This window comes from Aspergillus brasiliensis (genome assembly GCF_001889945.1).
Source record: "Aspergillus brasiliensis CBS 101740 unplaced genomic scaffold ASPBRscaffold_7, whole genome shotgun sequence".
Lineage (NCBI taxonomy): Eukaryota > Fungi > Ascomycota > Eurotiomycetes > Eurotiales > Aspergillaceae > Aspergillus > Aspergillus brasiliensis.
In genome coordinates this window covers 1,615,179-1,632,405 of record NW_027137448.1, presented here as the reverse complement: position 1 = coordinate 1,632,405, position 17,227 = coordinate 1,615,179, and the positions used below count along the sequence as shown (strand labels likewise).

The 17,227-nt window shown below is 50.0% G+C and overlaps 7 protein-coding genes across 7 annotated transcripts; 4 read left to right on the top strand and 3 right to left on the bottom strand.

Annotated features, from left to right (window-relative positions):
• Positions 1-84: 84 nt before the first annotated feature.
• ASPBRDRAFT_179775 (putative mitochondrial carrier protein) lies at positions 85-2,249 on the bottom strand. The gene is made up of 2 exons (XM_067619908.1): positions 1,320-2,249; positions 85-1,266 (listed from the first exon to the last, which is right to left on the bottom strand). Exons 1-2 carry the CDS (start codon positions 1,789-1,791, stop codon positions 494-496), a joined length of 1,245 nt encoding a protein of 414 aa, XP_067478645.1. The 5' UTR covers positions 1,792-2,249; the 3' UTR covers positions 85-493.
• A 380-nt stretch (positions 2,250-2,629) lies between these two features.
• ASPBRDRAFT_128002 (ubiquinol--cytochrome-c reductase subunit 7) lies at positions 2,630-3,499 on the top strand (the record flags this gene model as incomplete). Its single annotated transcript, XM_067618018.1, has 4 exons — positions 2,630-2,745; positions 2,967-3,075; positions 3,140-3,193; positions 3,410-3,499. The coding sequence occupies 4 exons, from the start codon at positions 2,630-2,632 to the stop codon at positions 3,497-3,499; spliced, it is 369 nt and encodes a 122-aa protein (XP_067478644.1).
• A 423-nt stretch (positions 3,500-3,922) lies between these two features.
• On the bottom strand, positions 3,923-5,002 carry alkA (DNA-3-methyladenine glycosylase II; the record flags this gene model as incomplete). The annotated part of the gene is made up of 4 exons (XM_067616591.1): positions 3,923-3,986; positions 4,044-4,102; positions 4,136-4,166; positions 4,233-5,002. Coding segments are annotated over 4 exons (924 nt in total), but the record flags the coding sequence as incomplete, so codon positions are not given.
• A 2,150-nt stretch (positions 5,003-7,152) lies between these two features.
• ASPBRDRAFT_611734 (uncharacterized protein) lies at positions 7,153-7,667 on the top strand. Its single transcript, XM_067628286.1, has one exon. The coding sequence runs from the start codon at positions 7,273-7,275 to the stop codon at positions 7,606-7,608; it is 336 nt and encodes a 111-aa protein (XP_067478642.1). The 5' UTR covers positions 7,153-7,272; the 3' UTR covers positions 7,609-7,667.
• Positions 7,668-10,306: 2,639 nt separating this feature from the next.
• Positions 10,307-11,924, top strand: ecm33 (GPI-anchored protein Ecm33). The gene is made up of 4 exons (XM_067619380.1): positions 10,307-10,384; positions 10,543-10,622; positions 10,691-11,528; positions 11,597-11,924. Exons 2-4 carry the CDS (start codon positions 10,562-10,564, stop codon positions 11,898-11,900), a joined length of 1,203 nt encoding a protein of 400 aa, XP_067478641.1. The 5' UTR covers positions 10,307-10,384; positions 10,543-10,561; the 3' UTR covers positions 11,901-11,924.
• A 2,950-nt stretch (positions 11,925-14,874) lies between these two features.
• Positions 14,875-16,198, bottom strand: ASPBRDRAFT_75961 (uncharacterized protein; the record flags this gene model as incomplete). Its single annotated transcript, XM_067629300.1, has 4 exons — positions 15,978-16,198; positions 15,843-15,954; positions 15,174-15,378; positions 14,875-15,095 (listed from the first exon to the last, which is right to left on the bottom strand). Exons 1-4 carry the CDS (start codon positions 15,992-15,994, stop codon positions 14,875-14,877), a joined length of 555 nt encoding a protein of 184 aa, XP_067478640.1. The 5' UTR covers positions 15,995-16,198.
• Positions 16,199-16,328: 130 nt separating this feature from the next.
• ASPBRDRAFT_44322 (uncharacterized protein) lies at positions 16,329-16,814 on the top strand (the record flags this gene model as incomplete). Its single annotated transcript, XM_067625169.1, has 1 exon — positions 16,329-16,814. One exon carries the CDS (start codon positions 16,332-16,334, stop codon positions 16,521-16,523), a length of 192 nt encoding a protein of 63 aa, XP_067478639.1. The 3' UTR covers positions 16,524-16,814.
• Between the last annotated feature and the right edge of the window lie 413 nt (positions 16,815-17,227).

The window sequence follows — 17,227 nt, the reverse complement described above, 5'->3', positions numbered from 1 at the left end:
GCATGGATGAAGGATGTATTCCTAATGAATACTTCCATTAGCTGACTGGATAGGTGTTTAAGTCTATTGAACGCTATTTATCTTACTGTGATGAGTCCATGTTCTAGAGGGAAGATTTGTATGTATATACAATTGCAATTGATGTTTATCAATCCGGTAAAAACAAAGAACGCTCAGAACCATAACCACCAACGAATCAACAACTCAGAACATGACTAGGTAGCTTGGATTTTCACATGTCAGCACATAATGCATCTACCCCTACTCCGCAGGGGATCAGTGTGCCGAGGATGTGCCAAGAGGATCAGAACAACGTGCAAGCAGGATATCATGGGCTGCAGCCCAAGGCAATGAATGTCCTCTATGGTAGTGTATCTTCGCGATGTACGACTAGCACGGAACAAAAATAAAAATCGCTAGGGTGCAATACAATCCCAGCATAGGTGCGATGCCCATGGCCCGTCACCTCGTCACAGACCGTCCGTCTAGTACTTTAAATTCCACTTTCAGCAGATGTGGCCTCCAGCTTCTGCAACTTCAGCTCTCCCTCATGTTGCACGTGTCCAATAGTTTTCTTCAAGTACTCATAAGTGAGCATGGTAGTCATCGCAGCCGGGACTGCCCGGAACAGGTTCGTGCCAATCCCAGAGTAGAATGCACGCCAGCCTTCTTCTCTCAGAATGGTCTGGCATGTGCGAATGATCCCCGTGTACCGGGGTCGATTGGGCATCCCGTCCGACGAAGCCGCACCCGGGGGCCTGCTATGACCCTGAGGGTGATCCAACCCGCCGCGGAACGAGATCTCTTCGGGTGAGGCCGCCGGCGATGTCCTCTGCTGTGTCTGGAGTCGTGTCCGAAGCACTTCATGCGGGTATGTCGCAGTGCTGGCACAAACCTTACTCAGGAATGTCGCAGATGTAATGCCCACCCAGTGTGAGCTGCCAGTATCAGGATGTTCACCAATACCATAGCCAGTAAACGCCATCTTCAAGTATTCATAGAGAGGGAACTGGATGGCCACGTGCGCCAGCCCCAGCAGCGCTGGGGTAAGGCCGGAATAGAACGAACGGATTCCTTCACTTTTGTACATTTTGCGGGCCGCATCCCAAGTGTTTTTGTATTGCCAAGGAGCCCGGTAGCCTTCGCTGCTCGACCGGAGGCTCTGTGACATGAGTCGTGTCTTAATCACCCATATCGGATTCGTAGCAAGCGTCGAGCAGGCGCCCGCCGTTATCGAGGCGTAACCTCGTGAGAGCCACCAGCTATCTGTTCCAACGTCAGCCTCACCGCCGCCATTTCCCCGGATTGTCACTCCTCACCTGTTGTTTCGTAGAAATACTCCCGAGACCGATCGTAGACCGCTAAATAGACCGCCCACGTCGGCAGGTATCCCAAGAGCATGGGACCCAATCCTTGATAAAGGCCTCGGATACCATCTTCCCGCCATATTACTCGTCCAGTTCCTAGCATGCCCCGGTACAGTGTTTTGGCCTCGACCGCCTTGCCCCGTCGTCGCGCGAACCCACCCTGAGCCTGCAACTTGGTCTTGATCACATCAAGAGGGCAGGTGACGATCCCCGACGCTACACCCGCGCTGGCCCCGCAGAACGGCGTGATGTAATAATCTGGTACGCGTGTAGAGAGCATTTCGAAGCGATCGCGAAAGGTGGGTTGGAACGGAGACTCGGCCGTTACATGAAGCGTAGACGATGGCGGGTTGTCCGAAGTTGTACCCTGCTGCTCTTGAGAGCCACTGGCAGCCCCCGAAGGGCCATGGCCTCCAGAGAACATCTTTCCAGCCAGCGCTCAAAGCAGTATGCAATCCGTCTACTATGTCACCGAGGGTTCCCGGATCCGAGCATATCGGTGCTCGCTCCGGAACCCAAAATGAACCCGTGTGTCAAATCGTGGTGAGAGAGGGAGAAGCGTGACGTCGTTCGGGGGCGCTGGTAGGAATGGAAAACTACCCCGAGACCGTGAATTGAAGGGGTTTTCTGTCTGGGAAAACGATGCTGCCGGGAAGAGTGGACGTAACAAGGTTGGCCTATCTGAAGCACAGACGGGGCGGGGTTTGTAGGAGCAACGCAGCTCCCCTATCGGAGTGAAAGGGAATCGAACTAAGAAAATTGTTCAACGGATAGATAATAGGCGGCATGCCCAGTCAGTACCAACCGAAGTATTATATCATAGACCGTCGGCGTGAAGTCGGAGCAGAAGGGAGCGCCGGTGTTAAGAGGAGCAGGACGGAACAGGACGGAGCAATGAGGACGGGATGAATTGAGCTGGAGGGATTGTCTTAGTCGTATTCCAGTCCAGTCAGGTGGAGTGGAGTCGGGAGTGAGTGAATCTTGTCCGCCTCCAAGCGCGCCGCTCTTCCGGCCTGAGGCAACCATGGCGCAAGCTGAGCCGGTCACGTGCGGCGCAGGACTTACTGGTGGTCTCGGAATGATTCTTCCTGCCTCAGGCACCAACATCGGATGTTTTTGGGAAAGTCACCCGCCGAACCTCCGTTTTGCACAATCTCCAACGTCGGGCCATCTCCTGCTCAGCTTGACTGACATTTCGCGATCCTCCCCCTCCACACCACCCCGTCAATTGGACCCGAACAACCCCGCTGGGATCAATCACCATGTCCGCTCCCTCCCTCGCCAGCTACATCGTCAAGCGCCCCTTCCTGAAGCGCTGGATGATGCCCATTGCCCAGTGGTACACCGATGCCTCTGGCTACAGGAGACTCGGCTTGAAGTAGGCGATTCCCATGCCTCCCTGGGTGGTTTTCCCGGACCAACATTAGCGACTACGAATCACTGGAAAGACAATGGATAGATCTCAGTTGCGGAGGGGTATGATCAGCACCCTCCGCTTGGTTATCCATATGATGTTCCTGCCGTCGCCCGCTGGTCCGGGCATTACGAACCAACCCATAATCATACCTCCATTGCAGCACCAGCTAACATTCAAACTAGGGCCGATGATCTGATCCCCGAGGAGAACGACGTCGTCCAGAAGGCCCTCAAGCGTCTCCCTCCCAAGGAGGCCTACGACCGTGTCTTCCGCATCCGCAGAGCATTCCAGGTCCGTCCTTACACCGAAGCCAACTACAGAAGACATAAAGACTAATATAGTATGCGCGAAACAGTGCTCCATCTCCCACACCCTTCTTCCCGCTGCTGAGCAGACCAAGCCCGAGGAGGTGAGTCGATTCCGCGTTCTTCAATTCAATTGCCCGTTCAGTTTCTCCGCAAAAACGCATCGGCCAATCCCGTGAGCGGGATTTGTAACCCACCTGGGTTACTCCATATCGATGCTTATGTTGGTTGGACTTGATATTATCGATGTCCTTGATATATTCTTCCACGTGTTTGAGAGTGTATTCGCCATAATGGATGCTAATTGTCATCGTCCCCAGGATGTCGAGTACCTGAGCCCCATCATCCGCGAGATCGAGAAGGAGAAGCTGGAGCGTGAAGACCTCGACGCCCTTGTCGTCAGACGGTAGATTTTCGGACCTCTGGCTTCGTTGAACTAGATTCACTTGCACTTTTGTTACGGTATACAAAAATGCCGCTGGGGTTTTATAGACGGGCGGGCATACTAAGTATCAGAAGAGTGAACTTGCTGTCCCGGCTCGGCTCGGCGGGCATGCTGCGAAGAAGAGAGGAGGGAGAGAGCATTTGGCTGGTCGTTAATTGAAGCTTTTGATTTATGGTGCTCAATCACGTGTACTGATACTGTACAAATTCACTCGTCATCGTTCTCTAGCCTGGCTTGTAGCTGTCCAGCTTATTGCCATGATGTATGACCAGAAGTACTTATATACCCCTCGCACCTCTCGAGTAATATACATATAGTAGCTCTACATAGTACACCCACCGGATGTCTGGGTTCTATATCCTCTGTCCGTATATACTACTAGTAGTATCTACCCACCCAACACAGCAATATTTACATCTGTCACCCGCCACATATACCACATAAACAAGCTCCTAGTACTGAAGTCAGACAACAAACCCCTGAGGATATAGATCAAGGGGATCACAAACCTATACGGAGCAAACTTGGCCGCCAGCTCTAACATATCTTTCTCAGGCATATACTTGAACTTACCACCACCCTTCCCCTTCAACTTGTTTACATCCTTGCCCACAAACACCGCACAACCCCTCCTGCAAAACAAGTTAGCATCTACCCATCCACATAGACAACCACATGGCAAAGAAAGAAAAACATACTGTACACCCAAATCACCCGTAGAAAACACATCTATCCGCTTCAAGGCAAAACAAGCAAACATCTCAACAGACCATTTGCCCAAGCCCCGAACAGCAGTTAACTTCTCCACGAGCTCCTCATCACTAGCGTTCAACAACATCCGGGCACTCAGTTCCCCATTGGCAAACTTCTCCGATAACCCATGTATGTATTCCGCCTTGCGCTGGGACAGACCTGCTGTCCGGAGCGTGCTGATATCCATCTTGATGATTTGTTCCGGGGTGGGGAAGAAGCTTGTTCCCTTTCGGTTCATCGTACCATTGTCATCACCATTTTCATTATTACCATCCGCAACCTGATTTTTGGTGTTATTGAACAACGCAACAAACTTATCCCTAATCGACTTCGCCGCCGCCCCAGACACCTGCTGTCCAATGATACTGCTAACGAGGCTCCGAAACGGATCGATCTCCTCGGCCAGGCCCTCGGGCGTGAACAACGGGCAGGGATGTTCTCGGATGAGCGGTTCGAAGCGCGGATCCGTAGCGATCAGGTGCGCAACCGCTTTCTCGAGAAGTGTGCCTGTTGTGGCGGTGGGACGGGGCCGGCCTGTCTTGCTTGGTGATGCGTCGACATCCGTGTCCGGAGGGTATGCAACGAGCGATGAGCCATGGGGGGTGAGGAGCGTTGCGTTGGTGCGATGCGGTTCGACCGGTCGGTCGAGCGGGGGAGGGGTCGTTCTGCTGCTACTGGAGGTGTAAGCTGTGGGGGTGGGGTCCCAGATGTTGTTGTTAGTAGTGGTTGTGGTGGTAGTATTGGGTGATTGTCTGCTGTTGCTCGATGATGTTATGGCTGCATCTGTGAGGAGAGGAGGTGCTTGGTCTAGCTTGAGGTTCGCATTTAGCTGCGCTTTTTTGCCCCTTGCTGCTGGAGCAGGCTTTCGTGTCTTTGAGACTCCGTTTGTAGTTCTGCTGGCTGCTCTCTTTGCTTGGGTTCTTGGTTGCAGATGTGGGACAGTGGTGGTGCTGTTGTTGGACACTGACGCTGCGGTTAGACGAGCGGAGCGTCGTAGGGTCATCATCGAATTAGTCGCTGTTTCAGTATGATTTAGAATATATGTGTCCATGAAGAAGTATTTCAGGTAAGGATATGATTGCTGTTGCTGTTAGTAGGTACTATCAAACAGTCATGGCGGTAGGTACTGTTGGTGTACAATGATGAGGATGGAGTACATAAGCTCGGGAAGTCACGAGCAGCTCCTCTGGTGTCAAGCTCAGCACTCAATTGACATTAACCTTGGTTGGTTCCCTGTTTGTCAAGCAGTCAGATTCCATACCACTTCTTGTTTCGCTTTTCTCTGCATGTGTGGTGGTCTCTCATCCCCCGCATTTGCGAGATGCGAAACAAAGACCATCGCTTCAGACGGGGTCTTCAGTTAGTTGTTGTGTCATATGACAATCCGTGGTTAGACAAGCCGTATGTTGAGTAACAGTAGTAAACCTGCAGAACCATGGGCTATGGTTATTGTTAGTCTAGAAAACGTAATGGATAATTAGATGTGAAGCAAGATATTCCATATTCCCTCGAACATGGCCAGCACTGTTTGTTGGATTTTAACTGGGTGGCTACTCCATACGCAGCAGCATCTCTCGGGCCACGCTCCCCATCCCCCAACTCAGAATATACATTTGTGTATCTACTACTACTGGAATTCCTCTCCCATCCACACTCAACTATGTAGCCCCATCCACGGTTCGAGAAAGGATTCTTCTAGAATAATAAGAATGTGGAAATAATTACCCGGCATGGAATTCTCCCGGAAAGAGGAGCACGAAAAATTGAATCGTGGATCTTGCGATGCGTAGGCATCAACCCCCATTACAGCAAGCCGAGAAAGCTTCTATCAGAGCAACTACTACTACTACTTACCTCCCCCCCCACCTCCTCGACCAGACGTTGCGATTCGATTTATCAGGAAGGAAACTGTCCGATTGGTCATGTTTCACCGGTCATCTGTTGTACTCGTAAGGGCTTTTGATCCGATGTTCGCAGTCATCGTTATACTCCACGGAAGAGAATATGTTGGCCCATGATAAGATGCGGAAGATCACCGAAATCGCAACATGACTGGTGTATATTTTTATGGGGAGGGACTAGTACTTTGTAGCTAGTACTTTAAAGTCGAACGCGAATGACCGGATGCAGTGTCCGCAGGGAGTGCTTGCGCGTCATCTTTTCTAAAGAAAAAAAATTATCAGGGCATAGGACGTTGTGCATCCACGTCGATAGGTGGCCCAGCCACTAGACTAGATAACCAAGTAACTGCAAAGTATCTACCTGTCTGACCTTCCATTGATAGCAAAGTGCGTGGTTGTGATAGGGAAGAGCCTACCAGTACCAAGGTATAGATGAGCCTAGGGTAAGCCGGTACCATGGGATGATATGTTCATTGTTCAACCGTGAGAGGTGATTGGTAAGAAAGTGTAGTCCATCAGGTAAAGTAAATAGTAACGATTGAGCGATGCCTAAAGGGGGCGCAACGACAATCCTCCGCTGGTCGCCTCGATGGGTGAGTGGGTTTTGCGACTATGCCCAACCATCATGATCAGAAGAATTTGCCCGAATGGGCATTTAACCCCGTACTTGGGATACTCCGTATACAAACAAGCATCGGGTTATACCGAGCATCTTATCCCGAGCAGAAAGCAAAAAAAGCTTCGCTCTCGCAAAGAGGAGGGCATACGTTGCTTTGCCCCGCCCATTGAGGTTCTGAACATCATGGGGTGTGTGGCTAAGAAAAGGGGGTCGGTATTGGGTTAGGTTACTATGGTGATGATGGCCGGGGTGAGTTGTCCCATGCCGACAAGCTGATCCGGTCGGTCCCCTACTGTGTTGCTAAATCATTAGTGAGTCGGATTGGGTCGTTCCAGACATGATAGGGGGTAAATAGAATGAATGAACTGCGGTTTTATTTGATGAATAGTAGGAGCTTATGATGCGCAGTGCTCGGTAAAGTATCCTATGAAGAGGGTGTATCGTGAATGTCCGTGAAAGCGTAAAATGCCAGATTCATTCCGACGCTTTTTGAGATCTGCCACAAGATTTCAATTATACTCCGTCCTCGGTGTTCTGTACACAAGACTCGAACCCAACCCCCTCTACATCATAAGTTGTCATACTGGATGCGTCAGACTGGGAAGACCATATCCATCCTTATCAGGCATAACAGTGCTAGCCGGTTCCAGCCACCCGCGTCTAGTGGCGTTTGGGAGAACGTGCTCGGTGGTAAGATTTATCGGCTACTTCATTAGTACATGCGCTTCATTACGCAGCGTCAGAAGTGAAACATCGGCAATGAAAGAGGTGCAGTGCTCGCCGTGGCAAAGCCGAGGTTGAAAAAAAGACAGAATAATGATTATCATTTGGGAGATTATCAACAACTCCAAATATAACCACCGCGAACAAGAACTAGGAAAAACTCATTAAAGTCAGTTGCAAGGGCGTCTCGCGCCACTTAAGGAGCGAGATTATCTCCCAGGGCAGTCTTATTATTGCGACGGATAGTTGTGGAGTAGGGATGGGTCTGATAGCTGAAGAACTCTAAACGGATCGAGAAAGAACAAGCAATAGTGGCAGCGACCACGGCGATCGCTTTTTGCCAGGTTTTGATAATGCCGGCGGGATTCTCCTCGCAGGTCTGGTGGGTAGGTAACCAATCATCCATTATTCCTTTTTGTGACGGGCGAGAGGACAATAACGACGGAGAATCCCTTACGGCACATAGCCGGGTGTATACATTAGACCTGACCCTTTCTGCAACCGTTCAAATCTGAGACTAGAATGGAATGTGTCTCGCTTTTGAAAGTCACAGCCTAGGCATCTATATATCGTGTCATATCATGGATGTTTCGAGTCATTGCCCACTATGAAATTAGCATGGAGAGAATGCGCCTATAGCCAAGCAGCTTTAGATTCTGGCTGGCCACGCCGGGAGAGCCTAATCATCTTATCCAGCCGGCCAATTTCTATCGCGGTATGGTAAGTAAGATACAGAGACTAGGAATTACAGCGCCAGCACTCGGAGTACTTTGTGGCCAGGCCAAGTGGGGGCCACTAAAAGTGGGTATGGGAGTTACAGCCGTGTTACGTATAGCTGTAAGACACACGTGATGCTCCCCCCTCAGAGCCATCGATTCGCCACTTTATTATTAGCTTCCCGAGACATTGTTTTGTTATGATTTGGTATCCACCGGTACCTGAGCCAAGACGAGAATTGAGTTTTCAGGCATGAGGTCCAGCGCATTCACCTTGGAAGTTAAAAGAACAAGGACAAGAATGAGTTCAAACCTGCAAACGGGAATCATGGTAGTGCCACAGAATGGACCGTTAAAACATTTTACTTTTGTGTTTTTGGCCTTTGCTTCAGTTGTCTTCCGCTTTCTACACACATACGTGTCAAGAGGCAAAAGCAACTGAAAGGCATCTAGGCGACCGAAATTCCAACGCGCGAACAGGGCGCTGCATACCAACGTAAGGCAGGCGAAAGACTTGCGAGGGACGGGGTCCAGTCCGCACTTGGAGGAAAGCGGGTCCCCTCAGATTCCAATAAATTCAGATCGACCACTATACAGCGACCGGACTCGCTAAGTGTTGTTGGAATTGATACTAGCATTCTTAGAAGCTTCGTGGTGTCGCTCATGGTGCTGGCGATGAAAACCCAGATGAGTTGGCTGCGGTCGGGTGGGAAAGGGATAAATAATAGGTGAACAATATCAATGGTGGAGTGAAGGGATAAGCCAATACAGTGTTGGCAATAGGAATATATCGTTCCAGAGATACTCCGTAGATGCTACTGTAGATAATTAGGATACCTCACTTGATCACAGGCCATCGCAGTTCAATGAGATACCTGTATAATTTGCTCCTGGTGTTATAGGAGGCTAATATTAGTAAGGACCTCCCTAGCAATGCGCGATTGGGGTCTGGCCCCTCCTAGCGGCAGGATACTAAATTTGTCAGTATTGTTACCTGCCACAACGAACGTCCGTGATGTATCGAGTCGCATTCCATCAGAGAAGTCACCTGTCAGTTGGGTAGTTGACGATTTTTCTGATGGTTTCAGCAGTGAGATACTGATGTTTTGAGAGGGAGGCGGGGGGGGGGGGGCAAATGGTTAATGCCGAGTTGTTCACAGAATCCACAAGTCAGATCAACTAGTATCTAGTATGACGTTTGTGTTGTGAATGGGAAGTCCACTGCACCACCACAATGAGAGAAACGGGGCCAGACTTTTGATACAGTCCAAAAATACGGAGTAAAGTTGCCTGCGGGATAGTTAGTTAGTAGTTGATTGCTTGGAGTCCGATTTCAAGCTGCCGCATCGGCTCGAGCATCGAATACAAGCACCAAAACCCTATGCTTAGTATGAATGGTCAGGACTCAGGACTTGCTTGAGAAACGGGGGGGAGAAGGGGGGGGGTAAGGAAAGGAAAAGGAGCCAAAGGGAAGGGCAGAGCGAATCAGCAGACGCATGAGCAAGAAGTTGGTCATTGGCGAGGTGTTACAGAACTAACAGGATGGAGCAAACTAAACCCAATGGACCATTCGTTTCCAGGACCAAGATCAGGATTCCTTCGATTTCTTTTTCCGCTCTCCGTTACCGTGGGCCAATCGCCCCCGAAGTTAATTAATTAAACCCGGACAGGCACAGTAAATTACGGTACGGGTAGCGTCCATACGCAGGTCCGGTAACGTCGCAAGGAGAGAAAGACGCCCCCTCTCCGGTCTCAGGTCCACCAGCCTTTTCGGGGCCACGACTCCTTTCTTGCCTTGGTTTGTCCTCCCTGAAAGTCTTCCCACTTTCTCTTGAAGATTTTCTTTTCCAGCCATCCAGTCCTTCTTTTCCCTTTCCTCTCTCGTTTCTCTCGTTTTCCTCTATCCTTCCCTTTCTTCCTTCCCTTCCCCCGTGCAAAATCGTGCCTACCTAATCCGCGCACTTTCTCTCGCTGAGGGTCTTCGATCATAAGCTTCTCCTTCGTTGAAGCTCTTCTTTCCACTCGCTCGCTTATTTATTGTCTCACAAGCCCCCCTTCCCAGCTCTTACGCTGCTATCCGTGTCAACAAAGGGCCTTACCTTGCCCCAGTCTGCATACTTAAACAACAGTCGTCATTGGTAGGTCGACCTATTTTCACACTGCCATCTGATCTGCTATCTTTGCGCCTATCACGACCAGGATTGTATCTGTTGGGTCGCGATTTGGAGGAACTTGGCAGGTGTTGAGAAAGCAGAGGACGCGAACATTGATGACTGACATCTTCTCGACTATACAGTCTCAAGTTATCCTAAGCAATGGCTTTCATGAAATACGCCCTCCCCGCTCTTGCTGCGGCCCAGGCCGCCATGGCTGCCAGTGAGTACCACCAGCGATAATCTGGATGAAGTGAGTTAGTGAACGGCAATGACTGATCAGCAATGTAGGCTGTGGTAGCGGCGACACCATCTCCATCTCCAGCCAGAGTGACCTTGACAGCTACTCCACCTGCACCACTCTCAAGGGTGATGTCGAGATCAGCGAGAGCGCCTCTGGTGATCTCACCCTCAACGGTGTCACCTCCATCACTGGTGGACTGAGCTGCACTGGCGGCAGCAACATCACTTCGATCAGCTCCTCCTCCCTGAGCTCCATTGGCGATGCCTTCAAGCTGGACGGTCTTACCACCCTCACCACCCTCAGCTTGACCAACCTCACCAGCGTTGGCTCCATCTCCTGGACTGCTCTCCCCGAGCTGCAGTCCCTTGACTTCACCAAGGGTGTTGCTGAGGCCGGCAGTGTCACCATCACCAACACTGGTCTTACCAGCTTGGATGGTATCTCCCTCAAGACCGTCGGTACCTTCGACATCACCGAGAACACCAACCTGAAGACCGTCAACGTCAACGAGCTCACCAACGCCACTGGTCTGATCAACTTCGCTGGAAACATGGACTCCCTCCAGATTATCCTCCCCAACCTCGGTACCGGTACCAACATGACCTTCCGCAACGTCAGCGGAGTCTCCGTCCCCTCTCTCGAGACTCTCAGCGGTCAGCTCGGTTTCTGGGGTAACACCTTCACCAACTTCAGCGCTGCCAACCTCACCACTACTGGTGATCTCGTCTTCGACGACAACACCAAGCTGAACAACATCAGCATGCCCGTCCTGAAGACCGTCAACGGTGGATTCCAGATTGCTCGCAACGACAAGCTCTCCTCCATCAACTTCCCCGACCTGAAGGAGGTCACTGGTGCCATTGACTTCAGCGGTGACTTTGACGAGTAAGTCTTTTTTTCATGTTGCTTGTTTTTTGATGAGACGCAACCGGTTTGCTAACTCAAATGTACAGGGTTTCCCTGGCTTCCCTCACCGAGGTCAAGGGTGGTTTCAACATGCAGAGCACCGGTAACTTCAGCTGCAGCGCCTTCAAGTCCCTGCGTGAGAACAACGTCATCCGTGGCACGTACACCTGCAAGGCCAGCACCTCCGACCCCACCACCAGCGATGGATCCTCTGGCACCACCACCTCGACCAGCAGCAGCAGCAGCTCTTCCTCCACCAGCAGCGACAGCGCCTCTGTCATGAACGTGGCTAACATGCCCGCTCTTGGTCTTGCTGCCGTCCTCGGTGGTCTGATCCAGTATGCTCTGTAAAGGACAACTTGATACCAAGCATTTGTGTGTACGCTTTTTTTGAAACCCTTATCATGGTCGTGTAAAGTTGCCTAATAAGCAATTGGTTTCCTTTAATTTCAGTACTGTGCTGTTCTTATGATAATAATTGAATATCGGTTTGCGTGAGCCAAAATTCGCACGGCGTGGCATTGTGCCTCGGGGAGATGAAGTCTTTTATTTTTCTTCATTTTGCGCATCAAATTCTCTTTTGAATCATGACTGGTGAGCGGGTCGAGGGAGGGTCATAATTGTACGAACCGGACACCTGGCGATATGCGCGAGGTGGCTGGGTTTGCTGCGGTCAGGCCTCTTCTCGGCCCTGTGAGCTGTCGGATTGTGTTCTATAGACGTTCCTTTGCAGTTTACGTGTGCGTTTTTGCTACATGACAGTATGTTGTTTTACTCTATACGCTAATTCGCCGTCCATAATTGACGTATCCTATTTCTCCTTTTAAATCGAGATTGCCTCGTCCATCCTTCTGCCTCCCTAGAGTACTCCGTATGTCTTGGTCTGGTCTGGCCTGGCCTGGTCTAGTTCACGGGATGGCGACTGGTGGTCTTTGACTCGGTGGTATGTGTACTTACGTACTTAGTTTGCAGCAGGAATACGGTCTCGTGCTATCTGTCTGTCTGTCTGTTCAACTGGCAGCAGCAGCAGCAGCTGCTGCTGCTTGTTTGCCTGACCGTGGCGGACCGGAAAGTTAAAAGTCGGTGCAGATGACCGGCTCTTGTCTCCCCTCTCCTCCCGATTAGATGCATGAATATGCAATGCTGGCTGGAGCGTAAGACACCTCAGAAGCGGGTCCCCAGGCAGTAGTAAGTAGTAGTAAGCAGACAGACACCATTAGTTATGTCTTTTTCTTCTTTTCCTTTCTCCTTTCTCCATTTTTGTCCTCTTTTCTTCAATCCTGTCTTTATAGTTGTGCAGTAGCCGTAGCACATAGATGGAGATATAGTAAGTAGGCAAGTCAAGTCAAGTCAAGTCAATTCCATTGGAGTTAGAGTAAAGTCAAGTCAAGTCAAAGTACTTTCTTTCTTGCTTTCCCTTCCTTCTTGTTGTTCAAGTCCGAGCTTCCTGTTTTTCAAGTCCGAGGAGGGCCGATTTCTACTAGTACAGTAACTAAGTAAATAGTGTAAATATTTATTGTCTTCGACTTAATTTATATCCATCGCTGTATCTGAGGCATCCATCGATCGTCGTGGTGGGAACTGCTCGGCTTGCTCGTGATACGGGCAATCATACCTATATCTATACCTACCTACATACGACCTACATGTACATACATACGGAGTAAGTACACATTTCTTGTGTGTGAGTGGAGATTTCCGGGGAATCAAAGACAAAATGAGTTTGGATTGGATCTGGTCACGACGCACTCATCTCGTTTAGACTGACTGACTGTCTGTCCTCCGAATCCTTTGTGCTGGTTAGCTGATCGCTTGGGCCCCAGGATCGATCTTAATCTCTCTTAATCTGCTGCTGCTGTTTGTCTGTCGCGGGCCGCTTTTTGGAATGGAGTCCCGAGATGGGGGCGTGGGGATGGGTCTGTTGCATTAGTTAGTAGTGACTACTGCATACATACGGAGTGGATATTTGAACCTGTGATGATATATTATTACTTTTTTTTTTGAATGTAGATGGTGTGTTGAGTGGACTGCTTATGTGGATGCTCTGCGTGTTTTATCTTTCCTTTTTCTTCTTCCTGTCTCTTCAAGTACTAATATGCTTAAGTATGTACTACTGCACTTTGTTTATTATAAGTTGTGAGTGAGTGGGTAAGTTAAATTGTAGTGTAGTAGGTTGGTTAAGGAGAGATTGATGTGTCAACTTCGGTGCGAGAGGGAGTCGAATTTGTGTTTGGTTTATATTTAGTAGTTAGTTGGCTCACTTGTTATAGTTAACCTTGAGGTTGATAGTTAGTTATACTATGACGGTGGAGAGAAGGCTTGACTATCTTTTCTCCTCTTGGAAGAGTGAAGTTTGTCAAAAGTACAAAGTACTATTGCTATTTAACTTTCGGAAGCATAAATCTATCTTCATAGTGGAATCTATCAGTGAACGGTAGTAGTTGGATGTGGAAATTATACTTTATGGTCAGTTGTGAATAGTATGCTATGGTTCAAGCAAGGTATACATACACACATACGGAGGACGGTGAAGCGGCAGGTTTCACTTTATTTTCCTCACTTCAACGTCTGAAATTGGCTGACGAAACTCCATCTATTAAGTTACGAAGGACACTTTATTGACTGCAGTTGCATGTGCATCTGCATTTACCTTGTTGACTACCTGTCTATCTATCTATCCACCTATCTATCTATATATCTACTGTCTAGTAAATCACTCTGGGGCCCGGATTATGGATCCCATTCACCTGGCTGGCCGGGTGATTTTCCCTAGCTCAAGTGGTGGGTAAATAGAACCACGATGGATGGATCTGCGATCGGATTGGAATTCCGTAGACATATTAAATATCGAGTCAGTGCTGCTATGTTACTACGGACTCTTTCTTTACACTTTTTCTTGAGGAGATCATGTTGGTAAGCTCTGCTTAGGGTCTGTGTGCCTACGGATGATGGATCGGTGGTGGTTCGCGAACTGCGCGTGTTCACCCTTCGGGTTGGGAGCGGGGGAAGGTCAAGGCGACGACGACGAGGAGAAGGCTGTAGGTCGAGGTGGTATGAATGGAAGAGGGGAATGAACTCTAAATACGATTATGGAGATGCCGTCGTACGTAGGGTACCTTTGTTTCATGTTGGTTTATCTCCGAAGGGAAAGAGGTGTATGTCCGTGCGGCTTTGCGAGAGGGGACGAAGAGGGGGGTCGAGGTCTTAGTGTGGCTCTCGAGGATCAATAGAGTCAGTGTCTAGTCTTCCTACGATGAAGGGCGACCGGGAAAGAATGAAAGAAAACAACAAAACCGAAAAAAAAAAAAGAAAGAAAGAAAAGGACCTAGTAGTGTTGGGCTAGGCAGGCAGACGATGGAGGATGAGGATCCATATGATAGATAACCGGATAGGGGATGCCTTGCATGTGCGGATGCCTCAGGTCGGCCGTCTTAGGGCTAGGGCGGACGAGAATAGCATAGGCTGAGGAATTGCCTTCGGAGATCCTCGCCTCTGCTCCTCCGTTACCATACAATCCTCCGTGTGTCGGTGCTACGGCTGAAGGGTCTGGAACCCGTTCTAGTGGCGATGACGAGAGCGTCCTCGCCAGCTAGTAGGCCGATCATGTGTACGAGTCCCTTGAGCCATAGGGCAGTGGTTGAGGCAAGGTGGTGGCTATATCTGGAACCAGACCGATGCAGAAACAGATGATGATGGGGCCTGGATTGCAGGACGAGGTGGACGCAGCACTCCGTATGGAATAATAGAATGCCGGGAGAAGGGCGCCTCCTTGGAGCTTCTGAAACAATGGCACGAGTTGCTTGAGCCTTACTGGCGGCGGTGGTTGAGACTGGGACAGCCTTCAATATAATTCTGCATAAGGGCACTATGCCAATGCGGAAGGCAGAAAGATTGGACTTCGTGCCCGTATTGACTTAGTCTGGCCCGGCCAGAACCGAGTGGCAAAGGATCACATCAAGGAGACAAGAATCTGATACATGAGGCGATCTTGCATCGCCGCACGCAGGGCCATCCCGGTCTCTGCTGAGATCCGTGCTATGATGGGCCGCGCTAATGTACGTGAGTTCATAAGTGTATACTCCGGAGCCCTCTCATGGGCTAACTATGTATGTACATTCAATGAGATGCGTACGTACTACTGTAACCCGACTGGGGTTGAACGGGTCTCATGTTGCACTGTAAGTGCGTTGGGGGGAAGCCGGTAGTGACAGGGAAGTTGCTGTAAGCAAGTCGACAGGTAGACTAGCTCGGGTAGCTTGCGAGCCGGACGACTGGCTACCGGGTTTGGACAACGCATTTGAGGGGCGCGAAGGGGTCTAGGCGGGGAGGGTCGTTGCTTCTGTGATGCATCACCTGGGGACAATGATTGGCAAGGGCGTCAGGCTCTTGCTGAGCCTTCTTGCGTCTTCGCGAGCATTCTGAGTTCACTTGGAAGTAAGTGGCATGCGATCGGAAGTGCTCTGAACGTTACTGATGTTGTTGATTCTTCTTGATGCGAATGAATTTTTTTTCTTTTTTTTTTCTTTTTTCTCTATCCATTGTGACCTTTGGGAAGCTTGAGGGGGAGGGGGAAACTCTCCTCTAAAAGCGAAGGATTCAACTGTCAATGTGTCAGCGGCAGTCCGTGTCAGTTTTTGCTGCCTCTCGACTGTTGGACCCGCCAGTCGACGCTGTGTAACCTATTCCAAATCTAGACCAAACTTAAATCGCTCCTCGGCTTTCCCTTTTCCTGCCAGTCATGATGGCCTTGTACCCCGTTCAAGAAAAGAGATACGGATGGTGATGGTCGTCGAGTCATCGAACTCCAAGGTGAATGGGTACTATAGTCGAACCCAATTTGCAATGAACCGGTTCCCCGTACTTAATGAATCGTGCTATGGATCTCTCATGGGCACATTAAGGTTCGCTTCAGCCGCTCCCCCCTCTATTGATGGGTTGTTGCCCTTCCGTCGCTGCTGGGGATTCCCTGGTTGAAACCAATAGATTGGCACTTATCGATGCTTCGAGACCCCGATAATTCGGGAAATAAGCGAAAGTTGTCAAGTGAGTGTCCCTCGGGCAATTTTCTTAAGGTTTTAGTCCATGGGCCCGTGAGCCGGGGAGCATGTAGGAGCGCAAGCACATATGCCATCTATGGACATAGACTCAGCGAGAGTTTACGAGTGAGTTCGTGCCTGGCGGCCACTGCGTGCGAGTGATCTCTAATCGAACAGGGGTGCTTGCTCTTTCAACTGGTGCCCAGTGTTTCATGACTTTATCCTGGTGGATGTGTATGTACTGCCAACTCACCACTATGGAGCTTGGTACTTTAAAGCCTCCACTGTGGTACTATTGGTGGTTTTGGAGGGGGCAAAATCGATCGGACATACTCGTTGATATGGACCAACAGCACCGTCAGCGGCAATCCTCGGTATCGCCGCGCGGCGCTGTCTGCTGAAGAAAGGGCGGCTAAGTGTAGCGATAACGTTCAAAGGCGCCATCGTCATCCTCGGCTACTAGGGCAAAGGACTTGCCTCTCCGGGAATAACGGAGTTCGCCCTAACCATGTTAGTTAATTGATCATTCAACTCTCTCATGGCATCCACGCCGCCCCGGAACTTCCCCCCCTCCCAAGCCTTCACCATATGGGAGGCTGGTAGATAGTCATCGTTTGGTGCACAAGATAATGATCGTCCACA

What these genes read in the sequence shown, in the direction of transcription:
- ASPBRDRAFT_179775 (XM_067619908.1), bottom strand. Translation starts at nt 1,791, where the DNA reads ATGTTCTCTGGAGGCCATGGCCCTTCGGGGGCTGCCAGTGGCTCTCAA. An exon ending in GTATTTCTACGAAACAACAG is followed by an intron (nt 1,267 to 1,319) that starts GTGAGGAGTGAC and finishes ACGTTGGAACAG; the next exon opens with ATAGCTGGTGGCTCTCACGA.
- ASPBRDRAFT_611734 (XM_067628286.1), top strand. Translation starts at nt 7,273, where the DNA reads ATGCCAGATTCATTCCGACGCTTTTTGAGATCTGCCACAAGATTTCAA.
- ecm33 (XM_067619380.1), top strand. Translation starts at nt 10,562, where the DNA reads ATGGCTTTCATGAAATACGCCCTCCCCGCTCTTGCTGCGGCCCAGGCC. An exon ending in CCAGGCCGCCATGGCTGCCA is followed by an intron (nt 10,623 to 10,690) that starts GTGAGTACCACC and finishes TCAGCAATGTAG; the next exon opens with GCTGTGGTAGCGGCGACACC. An exon ending in TTCAGCGGTGACTTTGACGA is followed by an intron (nt 11,529 to 11,596) that starts GTAAGTCTTTTT and finishes TCAAATGTACAG; the next exon opens with GGTTTCCCTGGCTTCCCTCA.